This window comes from Peromyscus maniculatus, chromosome 5 (genome assembly GCF_049852395.1).
Source record: "Peromyscus maniculatus bairdii isolate BWxNUB_F1_BW_parent chromosome 5, HU_Pman_BW_mat_3.1, whole genome shotgun sequence".
NCBI classification, from domain to species: Eukaryota; Metazoa; Chordata; class Mammalia; order Rodentia; family Cricetidae; genus Peromyscus; species Peromyscus maniculatus.
The window spans coordinates 18,839,697-18,862,500 of NC_134856.1; the positions used below are offsets into that span (position 1 = coordinate 18,839,697).

Genomic DNA, 22,804 nt, shown 5'->3' on the forward strand with positions numbered 1-22,804 from the left:
TTTGTTCTATGACTTTAAAACTCAAATGTATAACAAAGTTGCAAGAAGAATATGATGAACCTCTTGTATTCCTCATCTAGATTCACTAATTCTTCCTATCTTGTGACACTGCTTTCTCTCTGTGCACTTCCCAGACACACTACATGCAAGCTGCAGGCATCATGCCTCATGTTCTTAACAAAAGAACACCCTCTTACATAACTACAATATAATAATTAGATTCTGGAAATTGATAGTACAGTTGATGCTAACATGACAGCCAATTACTAGTTGAAATCCTGATTTTAATGTACTATTTGGATTAATTAGTCTGCACACTGATAATTTAGTTGTCGAGCACACACAAAACAAACAAAACTTCCAGGCTGGAATACTGCAATAGATTAAGCTGAAGATAAGCTTCCAGCAACTGTTGTAGTCATCAGGACAAATAACAGCGATTCCCTTTTCTTCTGGGCACACAGTAGGCCTGCTCTTCCTCACCTCCTCTGAGTAAGAGGCAGCTGCAGTCTTGTGCTGATCTTTGAAAGGTAAGAGGCGTATCAACATTCCATCTAGGCAGAAACACTAAGTCACTGAAGGATTTGCCAGATTTCCTTTTTCTGTCTCAGCATAAGGAAGACATCTCGAGATTAAATCCTGTCTACCTTGGTTCTTAAGTGACATGAAAAGACAGATCATTACACCTATAGCTTTAGGCATGAAGATACAGCAAAAAAAAATAAAAATAAAAAAATAAACCTTTATTATTTGAGTTCTGTTTTGTGGCTAATTACAAAACTTGGTTCATTGCTAATTATAAAACTTGGTTCATACTAACTAATTGATATGATTTATCAATCCTCATGTAACCAACTCTAATAAGATTTCATAGGCCAGTAATAATCAAACAGCTCTGAAAACACTGTAATTTGGGGAACTACCCATTACTTTCCAAGAATCAAGGGGATTAAAGTACAACTATATACAGATGGTTAGACAGAAAAAATACATAAAAACAAACGAACAAATAAGCCATTAAAAAACCACACAAAAATGCAAAGAATCTTGTTCCCAGGAACTCATTGGTAGAAAACCAAAGTTAAAATTCATCCCCCGGCCTTGTGACTAGAAGCTATTTGCCAAGCACAGTGTGCTGTTCATGCAGGATGGCCAGCCCAGTGTGGAGTTGGGGTCTGTGGGAGAAACAGGACTGTAAGACCTTGTCACACAAGACAAGCACTGATGGCACACGGCTGAGCACAAGGGGGAGGGACAGCAACACCACACAGCAGGTGGGAAGCACACGGAGTCTAAAATTCAGAGAAGAAAGGGAACAAAAAGCAAAAGTCACAAGAAATAATGTAGGGCTTTTCTGTTATTCAGCATGGCCAGAACTATTGATCACTACATAGTAACCAGAGCTGAGGCAAGACAGGCCTAAGATACGGCATGAAGGTCCTTACTTAGCATTGCTAGGAAATCTGACGTTCATCCTACATGTTTTCCTCAAGAGAACCCGCCCTGGCTTTGGACATATCAAGACAGCTCTACCATTGAGATGCACGCTCAGCCGGCACGGTTTGCTGTTTTGGAAGAAAGGCTCAGCAGGGAGAATGAGTCAGGTCTCCTGTACAGCCAGAAGGGAAGGTGTTGCAGGGAAGCCAAGAGAAGCACTCACTAAACACACTCTCACAGTCTAACAAGGACAGTACAGACAGGGACTTTACTGCATGCACTTAATTAAAAGTACATAACACAAAAATAAAACACTGATATAAAAATAAAACAAAGTGGAATATAGACCAATCCAGAAAAAAAAGGCAGAAACTAAATCTAATTTCCCTACAAAAGTACTTCTAATGTCACTGTAGAATCTTCCCATGTTTAACAGGTTTTTGTGGACTCAACCTGGGGAGAAGTAAAGGCCAGAAATGAGGCTACAGAGCTGCATCCTCACGTGGAATGGGAGCCATTCTACCCCCAGTTCACATCCTGGAGGCTCTTTCTTCCAGTACATTCTTCCTTCAGCCCTGAAGTTACAACTCCAAACCTTCCAGATTTCTACTGCTGTTCCCCACATCAGGAGTGCATATTACTTTGAATGACCATCAGATGCAAACGCCATAGGCTGTGCACATCTGCTCCACACTTCAGTCACCAGTGGTGTCTGAAATCAAGACCTTAGACACCAGCTAGTCCTCACAGACTCAGTCAGCGTCAGTGGATTACACAAATAGAAAAGTAGAAAACTACATTTGATGATACCATTTTGCATTTTTATTACAGTTTTAAGTAAAACTAGGTGGAGAGAGGAAGTTTTTAATCTAGGGTTGACCAAAAAAACTGACATCTAGAATTAAGGAGTGCAATCCTTCATGCATAGTCAAAGCATGCGTCCCTCCTGGCAAAAAATTCTAGCTAGACAAAAGTGCAACCATTCTTGAAGTTGGTTCACTATGGCTTCACCCTTTCACAGTCACTAACCTGTACAGTAGGACTGGACCTGAAACAATATCACTACTATTACTCTGACTGGTATTTTAGTGGCAACTGTGTTATTTTCATTTTAACATTAAGCACTTAGGTTTAACAGATACCTGGTTGGGAGGCACTGGGGATTATCAAGAAACTGTGGTCATATCATTTGTAACACGTTTAGAAAGAGTTGACCAATATGTCCAGGATGATTTAAGTACAAACCTAAGCAAAAGAAAACTGGAATACACTATCAAAATACCACAAACTATTTCAATATATGCAGCTTTACAGCCCAACAGCTTCCCCACCTAATAGAGCAGCAAAGAACCAAAGGGGGAAAGGCTTGAAGGGGAAGTGGAAGCCACCCACTTGCACTGCGTATCTGTAGAATTGCTCCGACAGCTCTCCCAGCTCCTCCCTGGTTTTGCAGGTGTTGGGAAATTCCTCAAGTCGGTCCAGCTGCTCCACTTCAGCCACAGGATATGGCTTCTCTTTTAATACCTGTACAATCTGGAACCGGCATAGGCCTGTGATCAGCAAAGTATAGTGTGGCTTAGGCCAATTACTGCCTACAACCTGAACTGCCAGGGCAGCCGTTCCAATCCTGAAAAATACACAAAATGTTGGCATTACATTTAACATGGCAAAACAGAAATTCCTTTCAAAAAGTGCTAATGTAGCCAGGAGGCAGAGACAGGGGGATCTCTGAGTTCAAGGTCAGCCTGGTCTAAAGAGCAATTCTAGGACATCCAGGAAAATACTGGAAAAACCTCCAACTCTGACAAAAGTGCGGGATTTTCCCAGACTCAGAAAGACAAATATCATGCTTTCTTTCACATACAAAATACAGACTTAAACTTATAGATATATGTGTACACCTGACTGTAGCACACAAAAGCAGAAAGGGAACACTGAAGGGGAGAAAGAAGGCTAAGAAAGGGAGCGAGGAGGGGGGAGCAAATAAGAACAAAATATAGTTATATGCTGTGGGATGGTCTTTCTGTATGCTGTGAATTTATGTTGATCCAACTAGTTAACAAATAAAGCTGCTTTGGCCTATGGTAAGGCAGGATAAGAGCCAGGTTGGAAATTCAAGCAGAGAGACAAGGAGAAGGGTGGAGTTAGGGGCAGACACCATTAAGCTACCCAAGGAGCAAGATGTCAGCACACCAGTAATGCTATGACCACATGGTAAAATATAGATTAATCGACATGGGTTAATTTAAGATGTTAGAACTAGCTAGCAATGAGTCTGAGCGACAGACCAAACACTTTTGTAATTAACATAAGCCTCTGTGTGTTTATTTGGGACTGAATGGCTGCAGGACACAGGAAAACTTCTGGCTACAGTTACATACATGTATGAAATGACAATGTCACAATGAGCCAGGCATGGTGGCGCACACTTTAATCTCAGCACTCAGGAGGCAAAGGCAGGCAGATCTCTGAGTTTGAGGACAGCCTGGTCTACAGAGTGAGTTTCAGGACAGCCAGGGCTACACAGAGAAACCCTGGCTCAAAAGAAAGAAAAAAACAAACAAAAACAAAACAAAAAGAAAGAAAAGAAAATTTCATGAGACCCATTACTTCATGTTCCAACTAAAAAATTAGCAGGAAATAAAACTCAGAAATGTCTGCTTTCCTGATAAATTATTTTAATAACAAAGAGGATCTAAAGTATGAATTTAGTATTTCTGTACTTAAAATATCATTTGGTATGTAGTCTGTTAGACTACTACCATTTAGTGAGGTACAAAGCACATAATCTTACTTGGTACTTCTTTTAAAAATGAAGTATAAATTCTGTTGCAGGATATTTGATCACACTGTGTGAAAAATGTGTCTGTTTTATCTCACTTGCCTAAGGCATCTGATTGGTTTAATGAAAAGCTGAATGGCCAATAGCTAGGCAGGAGAGAATAGGAGGGACTTCCAAGCAGAGAGAGGAACTCAGGCATGAGATGCAAGTGAGACACAGAGGGAGTTGGATGTATAGAATCGAGGAGAGGTAAAGAGCCACATATATTAATAGAAACAGGTTAACTTAAATTATAAGAGCTAGTCAGGAACAAGTCTAAGCTAAAGGCCAAGGCTTCATAATTAATAATAAGTCTCCATGTCATTATTTGGGGGCTGGCAGTCCAAAGAAAGTCCGACAAGAAAGACTCGCTATAGAATCCCATATATTTGGATTATTTAAATATAAAAATGTAGGAATAAAAGTTGTTGACAATTATTTAACTCAATTACACCAAGTAGGAATATCTGAATATTATTCTGAAAGGCCAAAACATAAACAGCACAAATGAATGTCCAAATCAGTTCCAGTATTGCCTCTGCTAACATCAAGCCAATTACCTCCAACATCAACCTGTCACTTAGATTTATATGCACTTAATCTTGAACTGCTCCACATGGAAAGTAAATACCCCCAAGCACACACTGCAGGACTTAAGAGGACTAAAGGAATGTATCCCAATAATCCTTAAGCCTAGTTATATGTGGCAAAACCCCACTGAATGAATTGAAATGTTTTAAGTTTTAGCTCCTTATCAGACATATTTCTGGTCAAGTCACATGCACATGTAATACACAGAAAGAAAGTCTTATCTGCAGGGCCAGGAAAACAGCCCAGTGGGTAAAGGCATTGTAGTTAAGAGATTTCCTTGAGTCTCAAAAAAATTCAGTCTAAGACTACAGGGCATTTTTAAGTTGAACTGGAAGCACTTGGCACTGTGATATGGCCATGAGACTCTCGGGGCTGGGGAGTAGAATGTGGTGGTTTGAGGAAGATGTCCCTCATATTCTTGGGCATTTGAATATTTGAACCCCAGTTGGTGATGCTGTTTGGGGAGGCTTAGGAGGTATGGCCTTGCTGGGGAAGTGTACCACTGGGGGTGGGCTTGGAACTTTCAAAGCCTCCTGCCATCCCCGGTGCGCTCTTACTGTTTCCTTGTAGCAGGCTTTCTTTGGGGCCACTAACCAGCTCCAATCGTGACCGGAGACTTCTTAGTAATGAATGCTTGGCCTTGTTCTAACGCTTGTTCCACTAGCTCTTGTAACTTACTTTAACCTGTTTCTTTTTATCTACAAAGAAATTTTGAGCCGGGCGTTGGTGGCGCACGCCTTTAATCCCAGCACTCGGGAGGCAGAGCCAGGCGGATCTCTGTGAGTTCGAGGCCAGCCTGGGCTACCAAGTGAGCTCCAGGAAAGGCGCAAAGCTACACAGAGAAACCCTGTCTCGAAAAACAAAAAAAAAAAAAAAAAAAGAAATTTTGAAGCTCCCAGTTGCCATGTACCTTCAGGGCTTGTAAAACATCACAGAATGTTATTCCACATGAAGTTTGAGTAGGAGGGCTATGGTTTATAAAATCTGGAAACTGCCTTGGGCAATCCAGGAGTTCCAGAACTATCTGAAAACCCCTTGTACAGTGGTAAAAAAATGGACCACTCAAGAAGGGCAGTTTTCTAGGGTGAGAGAGGAAGGGAATTATCTAAACTGTGCCCTATCTACCAAACACGTGATCTTTGCTGTCACTGCCATTTCCACTTTACTAAAGAGCCCGCTATTCATATTAGAATTCACAACCCTCCAAGTCTTTTCTGTAATGACGCCAGTTCGGTTCTGCCCATGCTGAGGAAATGTAGGATCTCCTCTCCTCTCCTCTCCTCTCCTCTCCTCTCCTCAATCCTCTTCTATGAAATCTATGCTTAAAACTACCTGTTCAGAGAGCAATACCTCCATGGGAGTATAGGTGCTTTCCAGCTATAAAAGGCTTCCTTGAGTATTATTTTGCTATATTCCCTTTACAACTAAGAAGGTGCCAATATCTCAATGTGACAAATGAGTAATTGAGATCCAAAACTGGGAAAATAAAGTGGATACTCATAGTTACAAAGATATTTGTTAGCAATGGAGTTCCTGGCTTAGGTCCTATGACAGCTGTCACTCTATCTCACCACAATGGATGATATGAATTTGCACTATCAGGAATTATGAAAATGAATACTTATTAGTGTAGTTGGTTGTTTTTTTTTTTTTTTTTACTCTTTTTGGGGGCCCACCTCCTCACTCCCAAATAAACCACACATGGGGGCTTATTGTTAATTATAAATGCCCAGCCTTAGCTTGGCTTGTTTCTTGCTAGCTTTCCTTAACTTAAATTATCCCATTTATCTTTTGCTTCTGGGCTTTTATCTTTGTCTATTCATGTATACCTTACTCTGTGGCTTGCTGTGTAGCTGAATAGCTAGCCCCAGGAGTCCTTCTCCTTCTCTGGTTACTTCTTTTTTCCCCTCCCAGATTTATCCTTCTATTTCTCTCTGCCTGCCAGCCCTGCCTATCCTTTCTCCTGCCTTGCTATTGGCTATTCAGTTATTTATTAGACCATTGATGTTTTAGACAGGCAAAGTAACACAGCTTCACAGAATTAAACAAATGCAACATAAACAAAAGTAATACATGTTAAAATAATATTCCCCAACATTTCCCCCTTCCTGTCTAAATAAAAAGAAAGGTTTTAACTTTAATATAGTGAAACTATACACATCAAAGCAGTTATCAATTAAGAATTTATTTCCAATATTCTGTCCATCTGTAGTTAGCATATTCAGAGAAAATAATGCATTATCTGTCTTATATTAGTGAATCCAAAATTTTATACCTAATTTACTTTCTAATTTATACCTAATTTAATTTCATAGTTAAGGAAAACTGCATAACTATAACTATCTAGTTGTTAACTCCATCCAAGACCCCAGAAGGATAATATTATTTGAGTAAACAAAAAGTGCACTGCAAACAACTTTCAAAACTCTAGCAATGACAAGAGACATCTGACTGCCTGGATAGTCACCCAGAGTTCCTTCTACAACATTGGGGCATCTGTCTTCAGCCTGCAGGCCTAGAGTATCAGGCAATCTTCTCAGTGAAGCAGGAAATTTGAAGGACTATCCTGCCTTGTATTGACAATGTTCATCAGTTGCTTTTCTCTGTGTCCTGCAGAGTATCTGGCAGACTCTTCTGTGCAGTAGGGATTTTAAAGATATATTCTGCCTTGTTTTGACAAAGTTCAACAGTCTTTTGCTTGTGTGTCCTGCATGTCGAGTCTGCACAGCACATTGTCAGCATCAAAGGCAAGAACAGTTTCTTTGATCAGTGGCTAACCTTACCACAATGAAGCAAATTCCTATGGAGCTTCTTCAATGCCCATCATCTCTGAAGTAAATTGGTGCACCCAGGAACAGATGTGTCTCATTGTCATGAAAAACTTCAAATTAACAAAACATTTTAAATGCCATATTCTATAGGTCTTTGTAGTATTTGAAGGCCATCTATCTAAAATATATCTATTTAACCTAGAAAACATACCTAACATATCTATAAATTTGATTGTTATAAATGACTAACTACTGACCTATGTTTCTTGATTGTCTTATATAGTTTATGATAATAGCTTTCAAAATGAGTACTTTACCTTACATTTTTAAGTGAACTGCACAGGTACAATACCTTAAACAAGAGTAGAAACATATATACAATATGTGGTAACAAAAACAACCTTAGATTTGCTTCAATATACAAAAAATCCTTTAGTCAAGAGTAGAAACATATATATATATATATATAGATAGATAGATAGATAGATATAGATGTAGATATATAGATATATATATATAGTGTAACAAAAATAACTTTAAATTTGTCAAGATTCTATATTCCTCTAAATGATAACAAATATCCATATCCCACCAAGTAACCAAAAACCACCAACTCTCCCCAACACTTAAGGAATGTGGGCATAGTTTTCTCTAAACTGCTTCCTGCTGGCTGTGGGCAAAGGCATCTTTAGGGGTCCTTGAGAAAATTTTGAGATAATGACCAAGTCCTGGGAAGACCAGGAGTAACCATTGTTGATAGATATCACCTGTCAAGATTCAGGAGGTCTCCCATGATCAAACTTGATCCATATTTAACCCTGAAGGAATCCATAGCCTTTCATCCCCTGTGAGAACAAAACTCCAAAGCATTTCTGATTTCCATTTGACAAATGTATTTTCTGACTTTTTAAAAGTTAAGGCATTCGTAAAGTGTACAGGCTGATTTACTTCAACAGTCCCTCTTTCAATTCCAGGTCTCTTTGCAGCTGTCCTTTTCTTTTTTCTTTTTTTTTTTTGGTTTTTCGAGACAGGGTTTCTCTTTGCGCCTTTCCTGGAACTCACTTGGTAGCCCAGGCTGGCTTTGAACTCACAGAGATCCGCCTGCCTCTGCCTCCTGAGTGCTGGGATTAAAGGCGTGCGCCACCACTGCCCGGCTGTCCTTTTCTTTTTAACAACCAAAAACTTCAAAAGCAACACAATAACATACAGGACCCAGACTCCTGTGTATTTCTCATCCTACATGGCTTTTTTCTTTTACTCTCTCTTTAAAGAATTTATTTTATAAACTATTCATTTTTTTCTATGACTATATCCTTTTCCTTTCTTAAGCCTACACACTATAAAGCACACTGGAACCTGTTTAAAGGTTTTTCCGTCTGAACCTGCCTTTACTGAGGATCTTTAGTCTTTTTGACCATATGAGCAAACCTTTAAAGTGCTAACCTACACCTGGATCCTCTCTGTGGTTCTCTCAGCAGGCTCTGCCTACTTCTCAGGTCATAAAAGCCAAACCTGAAGCTCATGGCCCACTCAGAGGTTCGTGACCAAAAACTGCATTAAATCTTCCTAACTACGGAATCAAGTTGCTACAAGTGGTTTTTACTTAGCTTGTCATTTCTAGTTTCTATTTAGCACTGGCAGCTGAACATCACCTTAAAGGAGCTGTGCCCTTTTTCTTTTTTTTTTTTTTTTTCAAAGCTTTCTCAGTCACTATGGAAATTTGAGCACCATGTTGGTACACCAAAATGTTGTTGTTTGTTTTTACTCTTTGCTCCTTGGGGGGCCACCTCCCAGCTCCCAAATAAACCACACATGGGGGCTTATTGTGAATTATAAATGCCCAGCCTTAGCTTGGCTTGTTTCTTGCTAGCTTTCCTTAACTTAAATTATCTCATTTATCTTTTGCCTCTGAGCTTTTATCTTTCTCTATTCCTGTATACCTTACTCTGTGGCTTGCTGTGTAGTTGGGTGGCTGGGCCCTGGAGTCCTCCTCCTTCTCTGACTACTTCTTTTTTCCCCTCCCAGATTTCTCCTTCTATATATTCTCTCTGCCTGCCAGTTCTGCCTATCCTTTCTCCTGCCTTGCTCTTGGCCTTTCAGTTATTTATTAAACCATCAGGCGTATCAGGCGTTTTAGACAAAGTAACACAACTTCACAGGGTTAAACAAATGCAACATAAACAAATGTAACACACCTTAAAATAACATTCCCTAACATATTAGCATAGTGTCCTGGCTAGTTTTATTCTAAGCTAGAATGATATGAAAGAAGGGAACCTCAATTGAGAAAATGCCTTCATATGATCAGGCTGTGGGCAAGCCTGTATAGCATTTTTTAAAATTAGTGATTGATATGGAAGGGCCCAGCCCATTGTGGGTGGTGCCACATCTAGGCTGGCAGTCTTGGGTTCTATAAAAAAAAAAAAAAAAAAAAAAAAAAAAAAAAAAAAAACACGCTGAGCAAGCCATGTTGAACAAGCCAGTAAGCAGCTCCCCTCCATTACTTCTGCATCAGCTCCTGCCTCTAGGTTCCTTCCCTATTTGAGTTCCTGCCCTGACTTCCTTTGATGATGAATAGTGATATGGAAATATAAACCAAATAAACCCTTTCCTTCCCAAGTTGCTTAGGTCATGGTGTTTCATCACAGCAATAGTAACCCTAACTTGGACAGGTAGCTTCTAATTAGGTAAGATACAGAAAACACAGCTTTAATGACACAGTGGAGACAGTTACACATCTCTGGGAAACATGATTTTACTTCTGTCTTAGTGGCACACTCTTAGCTTTGTTGCCAGTGATGATTTCTTAAAAAATTTATCATTATTAATAAGTATTTAGAAACAAGGCAGGATTCTATTAGAATAATCCCAAATTGTATAAACTAGAAGAGATGTCTGTTGCTACAGGATAGTTTATTGTCATCTTTTCCTAAAACATTATTTCCAAATGTGAGACATCCAACTTGCAAACAGACCTTTCGTAGGAAAGCAGATAAAGACTTTGGAAGATCTAAGTAGACCTTCAGTACACACCTGTTAATATAAAACATTAGATCTAAAAATTTCATTATTATCAGATAGTATTTCTTGGTGCCTAAAAATATTGATAGGTACAAATAGGAGTACCATATGGGTAATGGATCCTTCCAGCTGTGGAACCATGTATCTGTTGAAGTCTGTATACTTTGTTATATAAATCCCAAAGAAAATAACTTAGGGCCTCATAGATGAGTAAGAAAGGGTTTATTTACTTACACTTCCATATATCAGTTTATCATCAAAAGCAGTTAGGGCAGGAACTCAAGCAGGGCAGGGACCTGAAGCAGGAGCTGATGCAGAGACCATGGAGGGGTGCTGCTTACTGGCTTGCTCCCTGTGACTTGCTCATCCTGCTTTCTTATAGAACCCAGGACCACTAGCCCCAGGGTGGTACCACCTACAATGGTCTGGGCCCTCCCACATCAATTACTAAATAAGAAAAGGCTCTACAGGCTTGCCTACAGCCTAATTTTATAGGGGCATTTTCTCAATTGCAGTGGTCTCCTCACAAATGATGTGGTGGTTTGAAAGAAAATGGCCCCCAAAAGAGTGGCAATATTAGGAGGTATGGCCTTGTTGGAGTAGGTGTGATCTTGTTGGAGGATGTATGTTACTGTGGAGTCGGGCTTTGAGGTCTTGTATATGCTCAAGATACTGCCCAGAGTCTCAGACCATTTCCTGTTGCCTGTGCAAGATGTATCACTCTCAGCTCCTTCTCCAGCATGTCTGCCTGCACAGCACCATGTCCCACCATGATGACAATGGACTAAACCTCTGAAATTGTAAGCCACCCCAATTAAATGTTTTTCCTTTAAAGACTTGCTGTGCTCATGGTGTCCCTTCATAGCAATAGAAACCCTAACTAAGACAGAAGTCTATAGCTTGTGTCAAAGTGACATAAAACTATCCAGCACACATTAGAAATAAATCAAGCTAGACCTGGTAGCACAGGCATATAATCCTGACTACTTGAAGGCTGAGCCAGGAGGACCACCAGTTCAATATCTGATTGAGCTACAGAAGAGTTCAAAGCCTGTAGGTGGAGTTTTTCCTGGGGACTGCTGATCAACTCTGTTCCGCCAGCTGCTCTCAAATAACCACAAAGAGACTTAATATTAATTATAAATGCTCAGCTGATAGATTAGGCTTGATTTTAGCCAGCTCTTATAACTTAAATTAACCCATTTCTATTCATCTATGTGCTGCCCCAGGCTTATTTACCTCATCTACACACTTCCCTTCCTGCTCACTGAGTCTCATGGCTTTTCCTTCTAACTCCCAACACTCCACCCTTCTTCTTCCCACCATTCTCTCTCCCCCCAAATTCCTGCCTCCATCTCAGCCAATCAGATTTTATTAACAATGAGAGAAACACATCTTCACAGCGTACAGAAGGTTTATTCTATAGCAAAAGCCGGCACAGAGTACTTAGTGAGACTCAGTACCAAAATAAAAAGTAAAAAAAGGGCTGAGGATATAGCTTAATGGTACTTACTTAGCAATCAGGATAGGTTCAATCTCTAAAGCACTCCCCCCAGAAGAAATAAAACAAAAAAATCTAATCATGAGAACTTCTGCCTCAGCTAAATGGTTGAACACAGAATGTAAAATTATATGGGAGAAATAAGCAGAAGTTTAAGGAAGGAATGAGGTAATATGTTGGGAAATTAATGTCAAATATAGTATGTTGGAATAAAGTACTGAAACTTTAGTGTCCAACCCTATTTAGGCAGCAGCCAAAACAGATCAAATGGAGGCAAAATATTTTCATGATGATACAAAGTTAACTACCAATATTTAGTTGTTGTGGATTTGTTTTATGTTTTACTGTTTGCTTTGTTTTTAGGGAGCTATCAGTCTCCTTTGAAAACATGAAGAGCTACAACTTTTGTCAAAGTAATGTAGTATCACTTAAGTAAAAATAAGGCATTCTAACCCTTATCAAAATCCGTTCAGAGTCAGGAGTCCATAATTTGAAAATAAGGAGGGGAAGGAGGCTCTCCAAACTGGAGAAATGCCTTCAGTACAATATATAGAGCATGAACTTGAGAGAAGAGCTTGAAGATAACATCTGCTAAGACATACTACTTATACTTTAGTACTGTCCAATAAAAATATGAGCCACATCTGTGATTTTAGTATCCACAAATAAAGTAATAACAGGTGAAATGGCCAAAATATTAGCATTCCAACATTTACTCTTTATAACATTAATCAAAATCTTTCCTGCTTTCTCAAAGTCTAGTGTGCACTGCACATTTATGACACATTAGTGTGACCAACTGCCCTAAGCTGCCTGGGGTTGAAAGCCTTTCTGAGACACAGCCACTCCAGTGCTAAAACTCATGTTAGACCAGCCACCCTTCAAGTGCTCTAGATCCATAATCACTGTACAGTCCAGAGGAGCAAAGCCATCCATCAAGCGTGGTGCAAAGCAGTCTACACAGACGGACCTTCGTAACACACCTAAAAGACAGACGCAGTTTCAAAGACGCAGAGGAAGAGTCAAACACTGGTGAAATCTATCACCCAAGTCACAGAACTAGGGCCAGTGCACAAGGCAATCCAGTAACAAGCCAGGGGTCTAAGATAAAAACGCTAGGAAGGAGGAAAGGGGAGATGAGAGGCTAAAAAGGTTGAAAGGAGACCCCCAAGGAAAATGCGAACAGGAAAGGCCCTTCAAGGAAGAGGCCACTGGGGGTGGAGAAAATGGGTAGCATAAAGTGTAAAGCAAAACTGCGCAGAAACTTAACTGCGCAGTTTAGGCATGGCAGGAAAGAAAAAAGAAAAAAGAAATCTCTAGACTTGTAGTGTTTCAACTGGAGAACATGACAGGAGGCCGGTTAAAAGGAAAGAAAGGGCACAGGGTGAAAGGTGGGTGGGGGAAGGGAGCAACACCCAGGGAGAAGGGAGGGGCCTGGAAAGTAAACAGCACTGGCCTATGGCTCTGGAGGGGGCCAGCCGGGTAGGACCGGGATTCGGATCAGATTATCAACAGCAACAGGCAGGTAATCAACAGCGGAGTTTCTTCCCATGTCAGGTATTGTTCCGTGAGTTATCCAGCTCACTAACGGTCTCTGGCTAAAAGCATCACTCCCACTTTTCACGGGAGGAGACTCCGACACAACCATGCACGCAGGCCGCCAGGGCGCGGGTGGGGAGGCCTCCGGGTGCCCGGCGTACCTGTGCAAAGGTGGCAGGTCCTGCACGTCGCTGGCCGGGTCGGGCGTGTTGGGGATGACTCCTAGGATGGTGCTCTGCAACGACGTACCCTTGAGCAGGCGGCTCCGCACCAGCTGCAAGTTGCGGGCCGTGTCCACACTCGTGCGCATGGTGGAGCCGGGCAGCAACACACCTTCGTGGGTCAGCAGCAGCGGAAGGCGGCTGGGGATCTGGATAGGGCTCACGGACGACATGGCGACCGCGGTCAGCACCAGGACTGTCAGGAGGACTCTAAGCGTCCTAAGCCAAGGCCACTGGAGCTCACCACAGACAGCGCACTACGGCCCGCCCCCCGGCCTGAGTGCCGACGCTTCCGGCCCCGCCCCCCGCCCCTTCCCCAGGCCCCTAGGCTGAAGCCCTGCGGCTTCGGCCCCGCCCCCAGGCCCATGTGCCGCCGCTTCCGGCCCGCCCACAACCCTCCGAGAGGCCCGAGCGGCTAGGCTTCCGGCCTTGTGCTACGGCCCGCCCCCAGGCCGAAGCGTACGGCTTCTGGCCCCGCCCCCAGGCCGAAGCGTACGGCTTCTGGCCCCGCCCCCAGGCCGAAGCGTACGGCTTCTGGCCCCGCCCCCAGGCCGAAGCGTACGGCTTCTGGCCCCGCCCCCAGGCCGAAGCGTACGGCTTCTGGCCCCGCCCCCAGACCTGGGTCCCTCCGTTTCAGGCCGCGACCCTAGGCTGGTCCCTACACCCGAACGCCTCCGCTTCCGGCTGGCGGAGAGATGTGGGGCGGCCCCCTGGCCCAAACTGCCGCTGCGCTCTGCAGAGCACCCGTGTCAGGTATTGCTCCGTGAGTTATCTCGCTCACTGACGGTCCTTGGTTAAAAGCGTCACTCCCACTTTTCACGGGAGGGGACTGAGACACAACCATGCACGCTGGCCGGAATGTGATGCCAGAAGTTGAAACCGGTATGCAGTCAGCGCGAACTGTGCCTGCATTTAGATTCAAAAGGAGTGTTGAGAAGGAGCGTATGTGAACAGCGTATACTAGAAGTATTTTTTAACCTGTTGTTGAATAGATGTCAGATTTTAACAAGTTTCATACACCTTTCACCCGGTTTTCCTTGTTATATTACACAATCCGGGTTCATTATCAAAACCAGGAAGTTAGTATTACCATTACCTAATCCAGAGACCTGTCCTCAACCTTCGGGCTTTTACTACTGTCCTTAATTTTTCACTTTGCCTATCTCCGAGATCTCCTGAGTCTGTGACATTGCTTCCATTTTGCTTTATCTTATTAGTATTTTAAACAGATACTTCAAAAATATAGAGATGGCTCTTTATTTTAAAATCATTTCACATGATACAGTGAGCCTGAAGCCTCACAGGAATCCAATGTTATTGTCATTTGTAAATGAGGTAAATTCCAAAGAGGCCAACTCATCACTCTTTTTTTGTTTGTTTGTTTTTTGGTTTTTTCGAGACAAAGTTTCTCTGTGTAGTTTTGGTGCCTGTCCTGGGTCTCACTCTGTAGACCAGGCTGGCCTTGAACTCACAGAGATCCACCAGGCTCTGCCTCCCGAGTGCTGGGACTAAAGGTGTGCGCCACCACCGCCTGGCTTAGTCACTCTTAATAACACAGTTTAGTGAAGGTTGAAGTTGGTTTCTTTTAAGCAGCTTTGCAGATTGACTGACATACTGTAAATATTAATAGCGTATGATTTGATAACATTTGACATATGTATAGACTAATGGAGCCATCACCTTAATAAAGATAAAAACATACTGGTCATCACCTGAATTTCCCTTATTCTTCTTCATTATCTCTTCCACTTGAGTCCCACCCTGGCCCCTGACACCTTGTAGTTATGGTGTTGTAAAAAATTTTTGTATCTTCTTATATATGAATTCTCTTTTCAAAAAACAGAATTTCTTTATTGATTCTTTGGGAATTTCACATCATGCACCCTAATTCCGTTCACCTCCCTGTCCCCCATGTCCTCCCTGCAGCGCCCCGCAATGAAAATTAGAAAAAAAATGAAACTAAACCAAACCAAACAAACAAAAAACCTTTTTGCTCCTCCATCTTTCCTGCCTCTCTAACACCTCTTCATTTGTCCTTGATGGCATTGGGAGCTACAGTGTGTCACACAGTCTACCCTTTTGTCCAATCAGCTTTACTAGCAAATGTTCACTGCAATGAGTCATTGGTCTGGTTCAAGGCCTCTGGTTTCTGGTACACCATCATCACTGGACCCTCACTGAAACTCCTCTGGCATGTCCCAAGGCTGCCCCAAGTCATGGAAATCCTTCCGGTATCATTCCATAGGACAAGTCCCTTTAAGAGCTCCAGCAGGTCCTAGATGGGGTGGATGTTTGGGTGGGCCTGCGTGGTAGTTGAGCTGGTCAGTGCAGGCCACTGGGGCTGCCCCCCTCAGGTGACTGGTGGAGCCAGCTCCCCTATGCCCATGCCATCAGCGTCAGTTCTCCCTCACCTGTGATGAGGGGTGGGGCCATCTCTCCTGAGTGTGTGTGTGGTGGGCAGCTCTCTTGCTACAGTGTCTGGGGAGAGGCAGGGACAGCTTTCCCTGGGCCAGCAAAGGGTGGAGCTAGCTCAGCATGGCCCTCTGATTTCATCTCCCACGGTTCCTATGGCTTCCTGAGGTAACACAGGCCACAGACATCAACACAGACCCCGGCTGCAACTGGACCTCAGACCCAGGCATGGCCCTTGGCAGCAGCTCTGGCCTAGATGACATTCTGGCTCTGGGTGGAAGCACTAGCCACTCAGATCAGGATGGCTCTGGTGGTGGCATGGCCCCTGGACCCCAACAAGGCCACAGGTTGACACCTGAGCTTCAACACAGACCCCAGCTGCGGTAGGACCACAGACCCAGACATGGTTCTCAGCAGCAGCCAGGTCTGGATGTCACCCTTGCCCCAGGTGGCAGTGTGGGCCACTCAAGATCGGCATAGCCCCAGAGGCAGTGTGGCTTCCGGACACTAACATGGCCCCAGACATGGCCCAGACTAACATGGGCATCCTCATGGCCTTTGATGATAACAGGAGCCTTGGACATCAACACAGACCCTGGCTGCAGTAGAGTTATGGACCCAGACATGGCCTTCAACTGCAGCTCTGGCCTGGACGTCACCATGGCATTAAGCAGATACTTTTTAATGGGCATTCAATTATTTTGTAGAAGGTCTCAATTTGGGTGATAGATTCTAGGCTGAGTCACCGAGGTCGAGGAAGGATAAACTGGTAGCTGGTGATCTTGATTGATCTTGATGGACACACAGATCCTAGAGCATGCCTCTGGGTGTGCATTGTGTAGTATATCTTGAGATAGACTCTGAGAGTGATATGAAGACAAAATTTGCATGGCCCAGGTCCACAAGAGCTTACCTTTTCATTCAGAGTCTCTCCTGGAGAGTAGAGGGCCCATACTCTCTGAGACATCTGGTGTCTTTTTAAAAATAGTACCAGAGATTGGACCAACAGCTTTACACATGCTAGGTTTTTTTTTTTTTTTTTTTTTTTTTGGTTTTTTTTTTGGTTTTTCGAGACAAGGTTTCTCTGTGTAGCTTTGTGCCTTTCCTGGAACTCACTTTGGAGACCAGGCTGGCCTCGAACTCGCAGAGATCCACCTGCCTCTGCCTCCCGAGTGCTGGGATTAAGGGCGTGCGCCGCCACCACCGCCCGGCCCATGCTAGGTATTTTAATGAGGAATCTCTGTGACCATCTTCAAATCCTGGGACCTATTTTAAAAACACTTGTTTAATGCTTTCTACTATGCACACATATCCTAAAAGCAACAAACATGTAAGTGTTTTGTTGGCATACTAATTGCTGGACTTATTTTATGATTAGGAAAATTATTATATTTATTTTATTATGTATTTATTTATTTTGGTTTTTCAAGACAGACTTTCTCTGTGTAACAGCCCTGGCTGTCCTGGAATTCACTCTGTAGCCCAGGCTGGCCTTGAACTCACAGAGATCTGCCTACCTCTGCCTCCTGAGTGCTGAGATTAAAGGCATGTGCCACCATGCCCAGTTTTATTAGTTTCTTGGTTTTTTTTGAGACCCTCCTAAGAAAACCCCCAACAGAATAAATAAAAAGACTCCAAACCAAATTGCCTAAAAATTAGGGTCTCAGTTGACTGAAAGATTCTAAGAAACAGTGGCTGTGGTGGGTGAGGGAGGAAACATGTCAGAGGCCCCCGTGCCTCAGCAAGTACCCTAAGTGGAAGGAGAAACCATCTAGAAATCCAGACCCACTTGAAGGGGTAGACGGCGGCGGCGGCGGCGGCGCTAGTGGCTGGCCGCGGCTTCACAGGTATACAGCGCTAGTGGCTGGCGCTAGATACTGCGGTGGCGGAAGAATCACGAGCCATGGTTACCTTTTTAGAGCTTTATTAAGAGAAGGACACACACACACACACACACACACACACACTCAGAGACAGAGCATGCGCAGAGAGAGAGAGTACAGAGAGCACATGGGAGCACACATTCGCTTTTTAGGCTGGGACACAAGTCGCAAGCTTAATAACTTAATAAGAACAGACTCCTTATACCACTGTCCCCGGGCCTGCATGCCATGGAGAACAAGGTAAAGGACTTCACAGCTTTACTGTGGGAAAGAGTCGATGACAACATCTTAAATAAGGGGGAAGGGGGGTCCTAAATGTGAGATTTCATTCCTCCTTTCATTATAAAGAAAAGGAAGAGACTGGTAGTTTGAAGTAAAGAAGAAAACAGATTTTTACTTAATGGGGAAAACACCTAGAAACGACAGACTGCCCCCCAAAAAGGGCCAAGTCGAGTTGCAAGCAGATGGCCTGAGGGGTTGGCTGGGAGGTGCCAACCTTGGGGGCTGTAACTTTCTGGTGAATGCAGCTCCAGAGATAGAGAAGAGGAGGAGGCACAGACAGGGGAAGAGCAGCCTGAGGGAAGCCCCTAGGGGTGCTGTCTCTGCTGCTGGTGGGACTCTGGAGTGGAAAGAGACCAGGACTGTACTGAGGCCAGATGGAAGAGAAATAGGCATGCTACGACAGCAAAATAAAAAAACTAAAAAACAAAAATAACCCCTTCTCTGCTCCATAATGGCTCCCTTTCTAGTTCCACATCTCACACGCACACACACACACACACACACACACACACACACACACACACACACACACACACTAAACTTTTTTAAAAGTGCATGGCCCTCATAAACGTCTTCAGAGCTGGCAGGAAGGCCGCTGCCACTTGTCCTGGGCACTTTTCTCGCCCGTGGTAGCCCCGGTTTTCAGAACTATACTCTGCGGGGGCAGGGTAATATGGTAAGGAGGAAATAAGTAAGGTTCTTGAGAAAACTTAAGCCGCAGATTGCCTGGCTCATATTTGTAATCCTTACCTTTTCCCCGCCCTCCCCCCCCCCCCCCATCATGGGGATGGGAAAACACAGGGCTGAAAGCAACTGCTTCCTCTCTGTTCTATTCCCAGTCACAGACTTCGGCTTCCTGAGAGGAAGTTAGGAAGTCAGGGAACTTTTCAGAGTCCCAGGGACTGAAACTCCAGAGGGATTCCTGTAGCTGGCCCAGGGAGCTGGACCTTACTGAAATGCGAGGAGATAGGCCAATTCCAGTCGGGGAGAGATGAGCAATTCACCTTCTAGAAAAAGGATCATTATCCATACTTGTGCTTCATCATTGTTTATTTGGATTATTTTCTGTACAGTTAGTTTCTTTAAAAAAACCTGTAGAGGAAAGAGTCACACATACAAAACTCTTGGAACATTGCTTTGCAGGTGTGTGTGTGTGTGTGTGTGTGTGTGTGTGTGTGTGTGTGTGTGGTTGGTTGTGTATGTGTGTGGTTGTTGCTGTTTTGAGATAAGATTTCATTGGAGTTCAGACCTTCCTGCCTCAGCCCCCAAGCACTGAGATTACAGGCGTGTACCATCATTTGTGGCTGTCACTGCTGGTGGTATGAATATATCAGGCCACCAAATTATGTTTCAGCTAAAAAGCAAAGGAAACTCTTAATTTACTTGGTCTTATGTGCTGTTGTTCCCAGTTCTATATTTAGTAGAGTCTATTGATTTCCTTTGAAATCAGCCACTGTGGGAATATTTACATGACAGAAATTGGTAAAGGATACACATAAAGACTTATTATTTTGTTAATTATGTGGGCTTAATCAGGAAGTGTAGGAAATGTTAATGATATAAATTAATTCACAAATACGTTGTCTATTGGTGCCACAAGGTAAGTAGTTGTGGGGGGAGTTTCAGGCTTAGAAACTATTCAACAGTCCCTAGGTCATTGACAAACAAGTGCAAATACAACCAGCACAGGTCTTTGGCATTTCACTCTTCTCTCAATCATTAATGTAGAGCAAAATTTCAAACAGCCCTGAAACTGGCCTGCATACACTGTGCTGGTTAGTCTTGATTGTCAATGTGATACACTTAAGAAGAGAGAAACTCAGCTGAGGACTTGTCTCTACAGATTGGCCTTTCGACATGTCTGTGGGGCATTCTCTTGATTGCTAATTGATGTGGTAGGGCCTGGCACACTGTAGGTGGTGCCACCCCCGGGTGGGTGGGCCTGGGCTATACAAGGTAGCTGAGCAAGCCAGGAGAAACAAGCCCATAAGAAGCATTCCTGTACGGCCTCTGCTTCAGTTCCTGCCTCAACCATGGACCATAACCTAGAGGCCAAATAAACCCTGTCTCCTCAAAATTGTTTTTGGTCAGCGTTTTATCACAGTAACAAAGAAGCAAACTAGGACACTGACCATGGCTTGTAGATTAGTTACAGACACCTTGATCAATGCCAAGGATGCAGTACCTTGCCAGGGTGCATGACTTGCAATCCAGGCTTTCCTGACTTTACCTCTCACCTATCTCGATCCACTGTCACTGATGATGATGAAATGAAGAAACCTCACAGGAATATGCCAGCAGAGTTTCAGTGGATTGGGTCATGTCGGTTTTGGCCTCAGTCTGTCTATGATCTAGGTTTCTCATGTAACCAGAAAACTGCCCCCCCCCACCCTTGGAATCTTAATCACAGAACGAACAGTGCCCTCTCTTACCTAAAACACTCTCTTTTCCCACCATCCCTGAAGGGCCCACATTCTACCCTTATGCAGGAAGTAAACATAGCCTAATACCACAGCAGGGAAGTCTGTCTTCCTCTACCAGAGTTTTTGTGAGCTATTAAAGGAGGATGGGATAAAGAAAATTAGATAATCTTCTCTCAAAATAATGTGTGAGTTTGTAATCTGTTTACTGGCAACATAATCCAATCTGAATGTCAAAACCTGTATCTGGATTCCAGGACTTAAACCCTAAATTGCATAGACTCCAATGCCAGGTGAAAATACCAGGTTCCTGGTAACTGAGGCAAGCCTCCTACATCATCCTCCAAGTTCTGGGACAGCAGGCTTTCCACCATGCCTGGCCAGGAAGACAGCTTCCTGACTAAGCCTCTGATGAGTCAAAAGATAACACAAAAGATGGAAGTCTGGGGGCAAAGTGGGGATGGTAGCTAGAGAACGGTTCCCTAAGTGACTGCCCCGAGGCTTGGGAATCCAGGCCAAGCACATTCCCAGTAGAGAGAAGAGTAGATGGCCTTATGGCAATGATGAATGCAGGCTTTCAGGGTTAAATGAGTCATAATACCTACTTATGACACCTTTCCTATGGTTTGTGCATATCTGACTATCTGACCATCTCTAGTTTTGTACCTATGCATAAATCATCTATTCCATTTATTTATTTGTCAGTTTATAATACATACCTGTAAAATCATTGCCAGCATAGCAACTTGGACCTCAGTGATCATATCCATCTTTCTATTTGCCTATAATGGCTACTATTTTTAAACTGACTGAATCTAGGCTCACCTAGAAGACAAACCTCAGGCAGATCTATGAGAAAGTCTCAGGATTGGGTTAACTGAGGTGAAATTGTGTGTGAACAGTAACATCCCTGAGGACTCTGAGCTAAGTAAAAGCAAGCAAGTGGAGCACCGGTGTTCATCTCTCTGCTTTGGAGGACACAATGTGACCCTCTGCCTCCCATGTCTCCTGCTACATCTTCCCCTACCTTAATGGCTGTATCCCCTCAAACTTTAAGCCAGAATATCCCCCCCTTAAGTTCCTTCTTGTTATGTATTTGGTCTCAACAACAGGAAAGGAAACAATCCTCTTCCCCATATCTTACTTCTTATTTATTTATAGTTAAGGTTTCCTCATATTGGAACACATTACATCTAAACAATTTTGAAAATAAAATATTTATATATACTCTCTGACATGGTCATTTCCGTGTGTGTGTGTGTGTGTGTGTGTGTGTGTGTGTGTGTGTGTGTGTGTGTGTGTGGTGTACGTGTGTGCAGGTGCTTGCACCTATATATGAGCACATGGAGGGCAGATGAAGGAACTGGTGACTTCCCCTGTTGCTGTCTGTCTTACTTTGAGAAATGAACTTGCTGAACCTGGGGCTCATTGTACTTTTTGCTAGGCTTGCAGCCAGCAAGCCCCAGTGATCTCTCTGTCTCCACTCACTGACACAGTCTGGGGTTCCCAGCATCTTACTTGGGTGCTGGGATCCAAACTCAGGCCCAAAAGCTTGCACAGCCATCTCCCTAGCTCTCTGTTTGCATTTTTAAGTCAAAGACATGTTTATCCTGACCATGTGTTGAAGGAAAACAAATAGGGTAATGAAATGATGCAACCAAGAGGCCACAGGTTTGGATTCATGTCCAGAGATCCTCCCAGCTCCCAGCAGTCTTCCCCTAGGGCTGGCCTGCTGACTGGCACTTGGAGATCTTGAGAGAAGCCTGTAGGCAATGTCTGGGATGCTACATGTGGTGGTCTCAGATTTTTTGACTACTTGTTTGGTTGACAAGCTGCTCCCATTGACATTGAAAGGCTTAGAATACAGATGCCTAAATCAACATCTGTTGTCCTGTGGACACCGTA

General features: G+C 43.3%; 2 protein-coding genes across 3 annotated transcripts in view; one reads left to right on the forward strand and one right to left on the reverse strand.

Annotated features, from left to right (window-relative positions):
• Positions 1-14,224, reverse strand: part of Lonp2 (lon peptidase 2, peroxisomal) — a 105,692-nt gene extending 91,468 nt beyond the window's left edge. Inside the window, exons 1-2 of the mRNA XM_006971759.4 lie at positions 13,843-14,224; positions 2,830-3,064 (exon numbers count right to left, since the gene is read on the reverse strand). Of these exons, the coding sequence (XP_006971821.1) occupies positions 2,830-3,064; positions 13,843-14,075 (468 nt within the window). The 5' untranslated portion in view covers positions 14,076-14,224. The remainder of the gene's footprint in view (positions 1-2,829; positions 3,065-13,842) is intronic.
• Positions 14,225-18,310: 4,086 nt separating this feature from the next.
• Positions 18,311-22,804, forward strand: part of Abcc12 (ATP binding cassette subfamily C member 12) — a 993,341-nt gene continuing 988,847 nt past the window's right edge. The window contains exon 1 of one of the 2 annotated variants that reach the window (XM_076571782.1): positions 18,311-18,437. The gene's annotated coding sequence lies outside the window, so the exon portion shown is untranslated. The remainder of the gene's footprint in view (positions 18,438-22,804) is intronic. The other variant, XM_076571780.1, reaches the window with a different exon arrangement.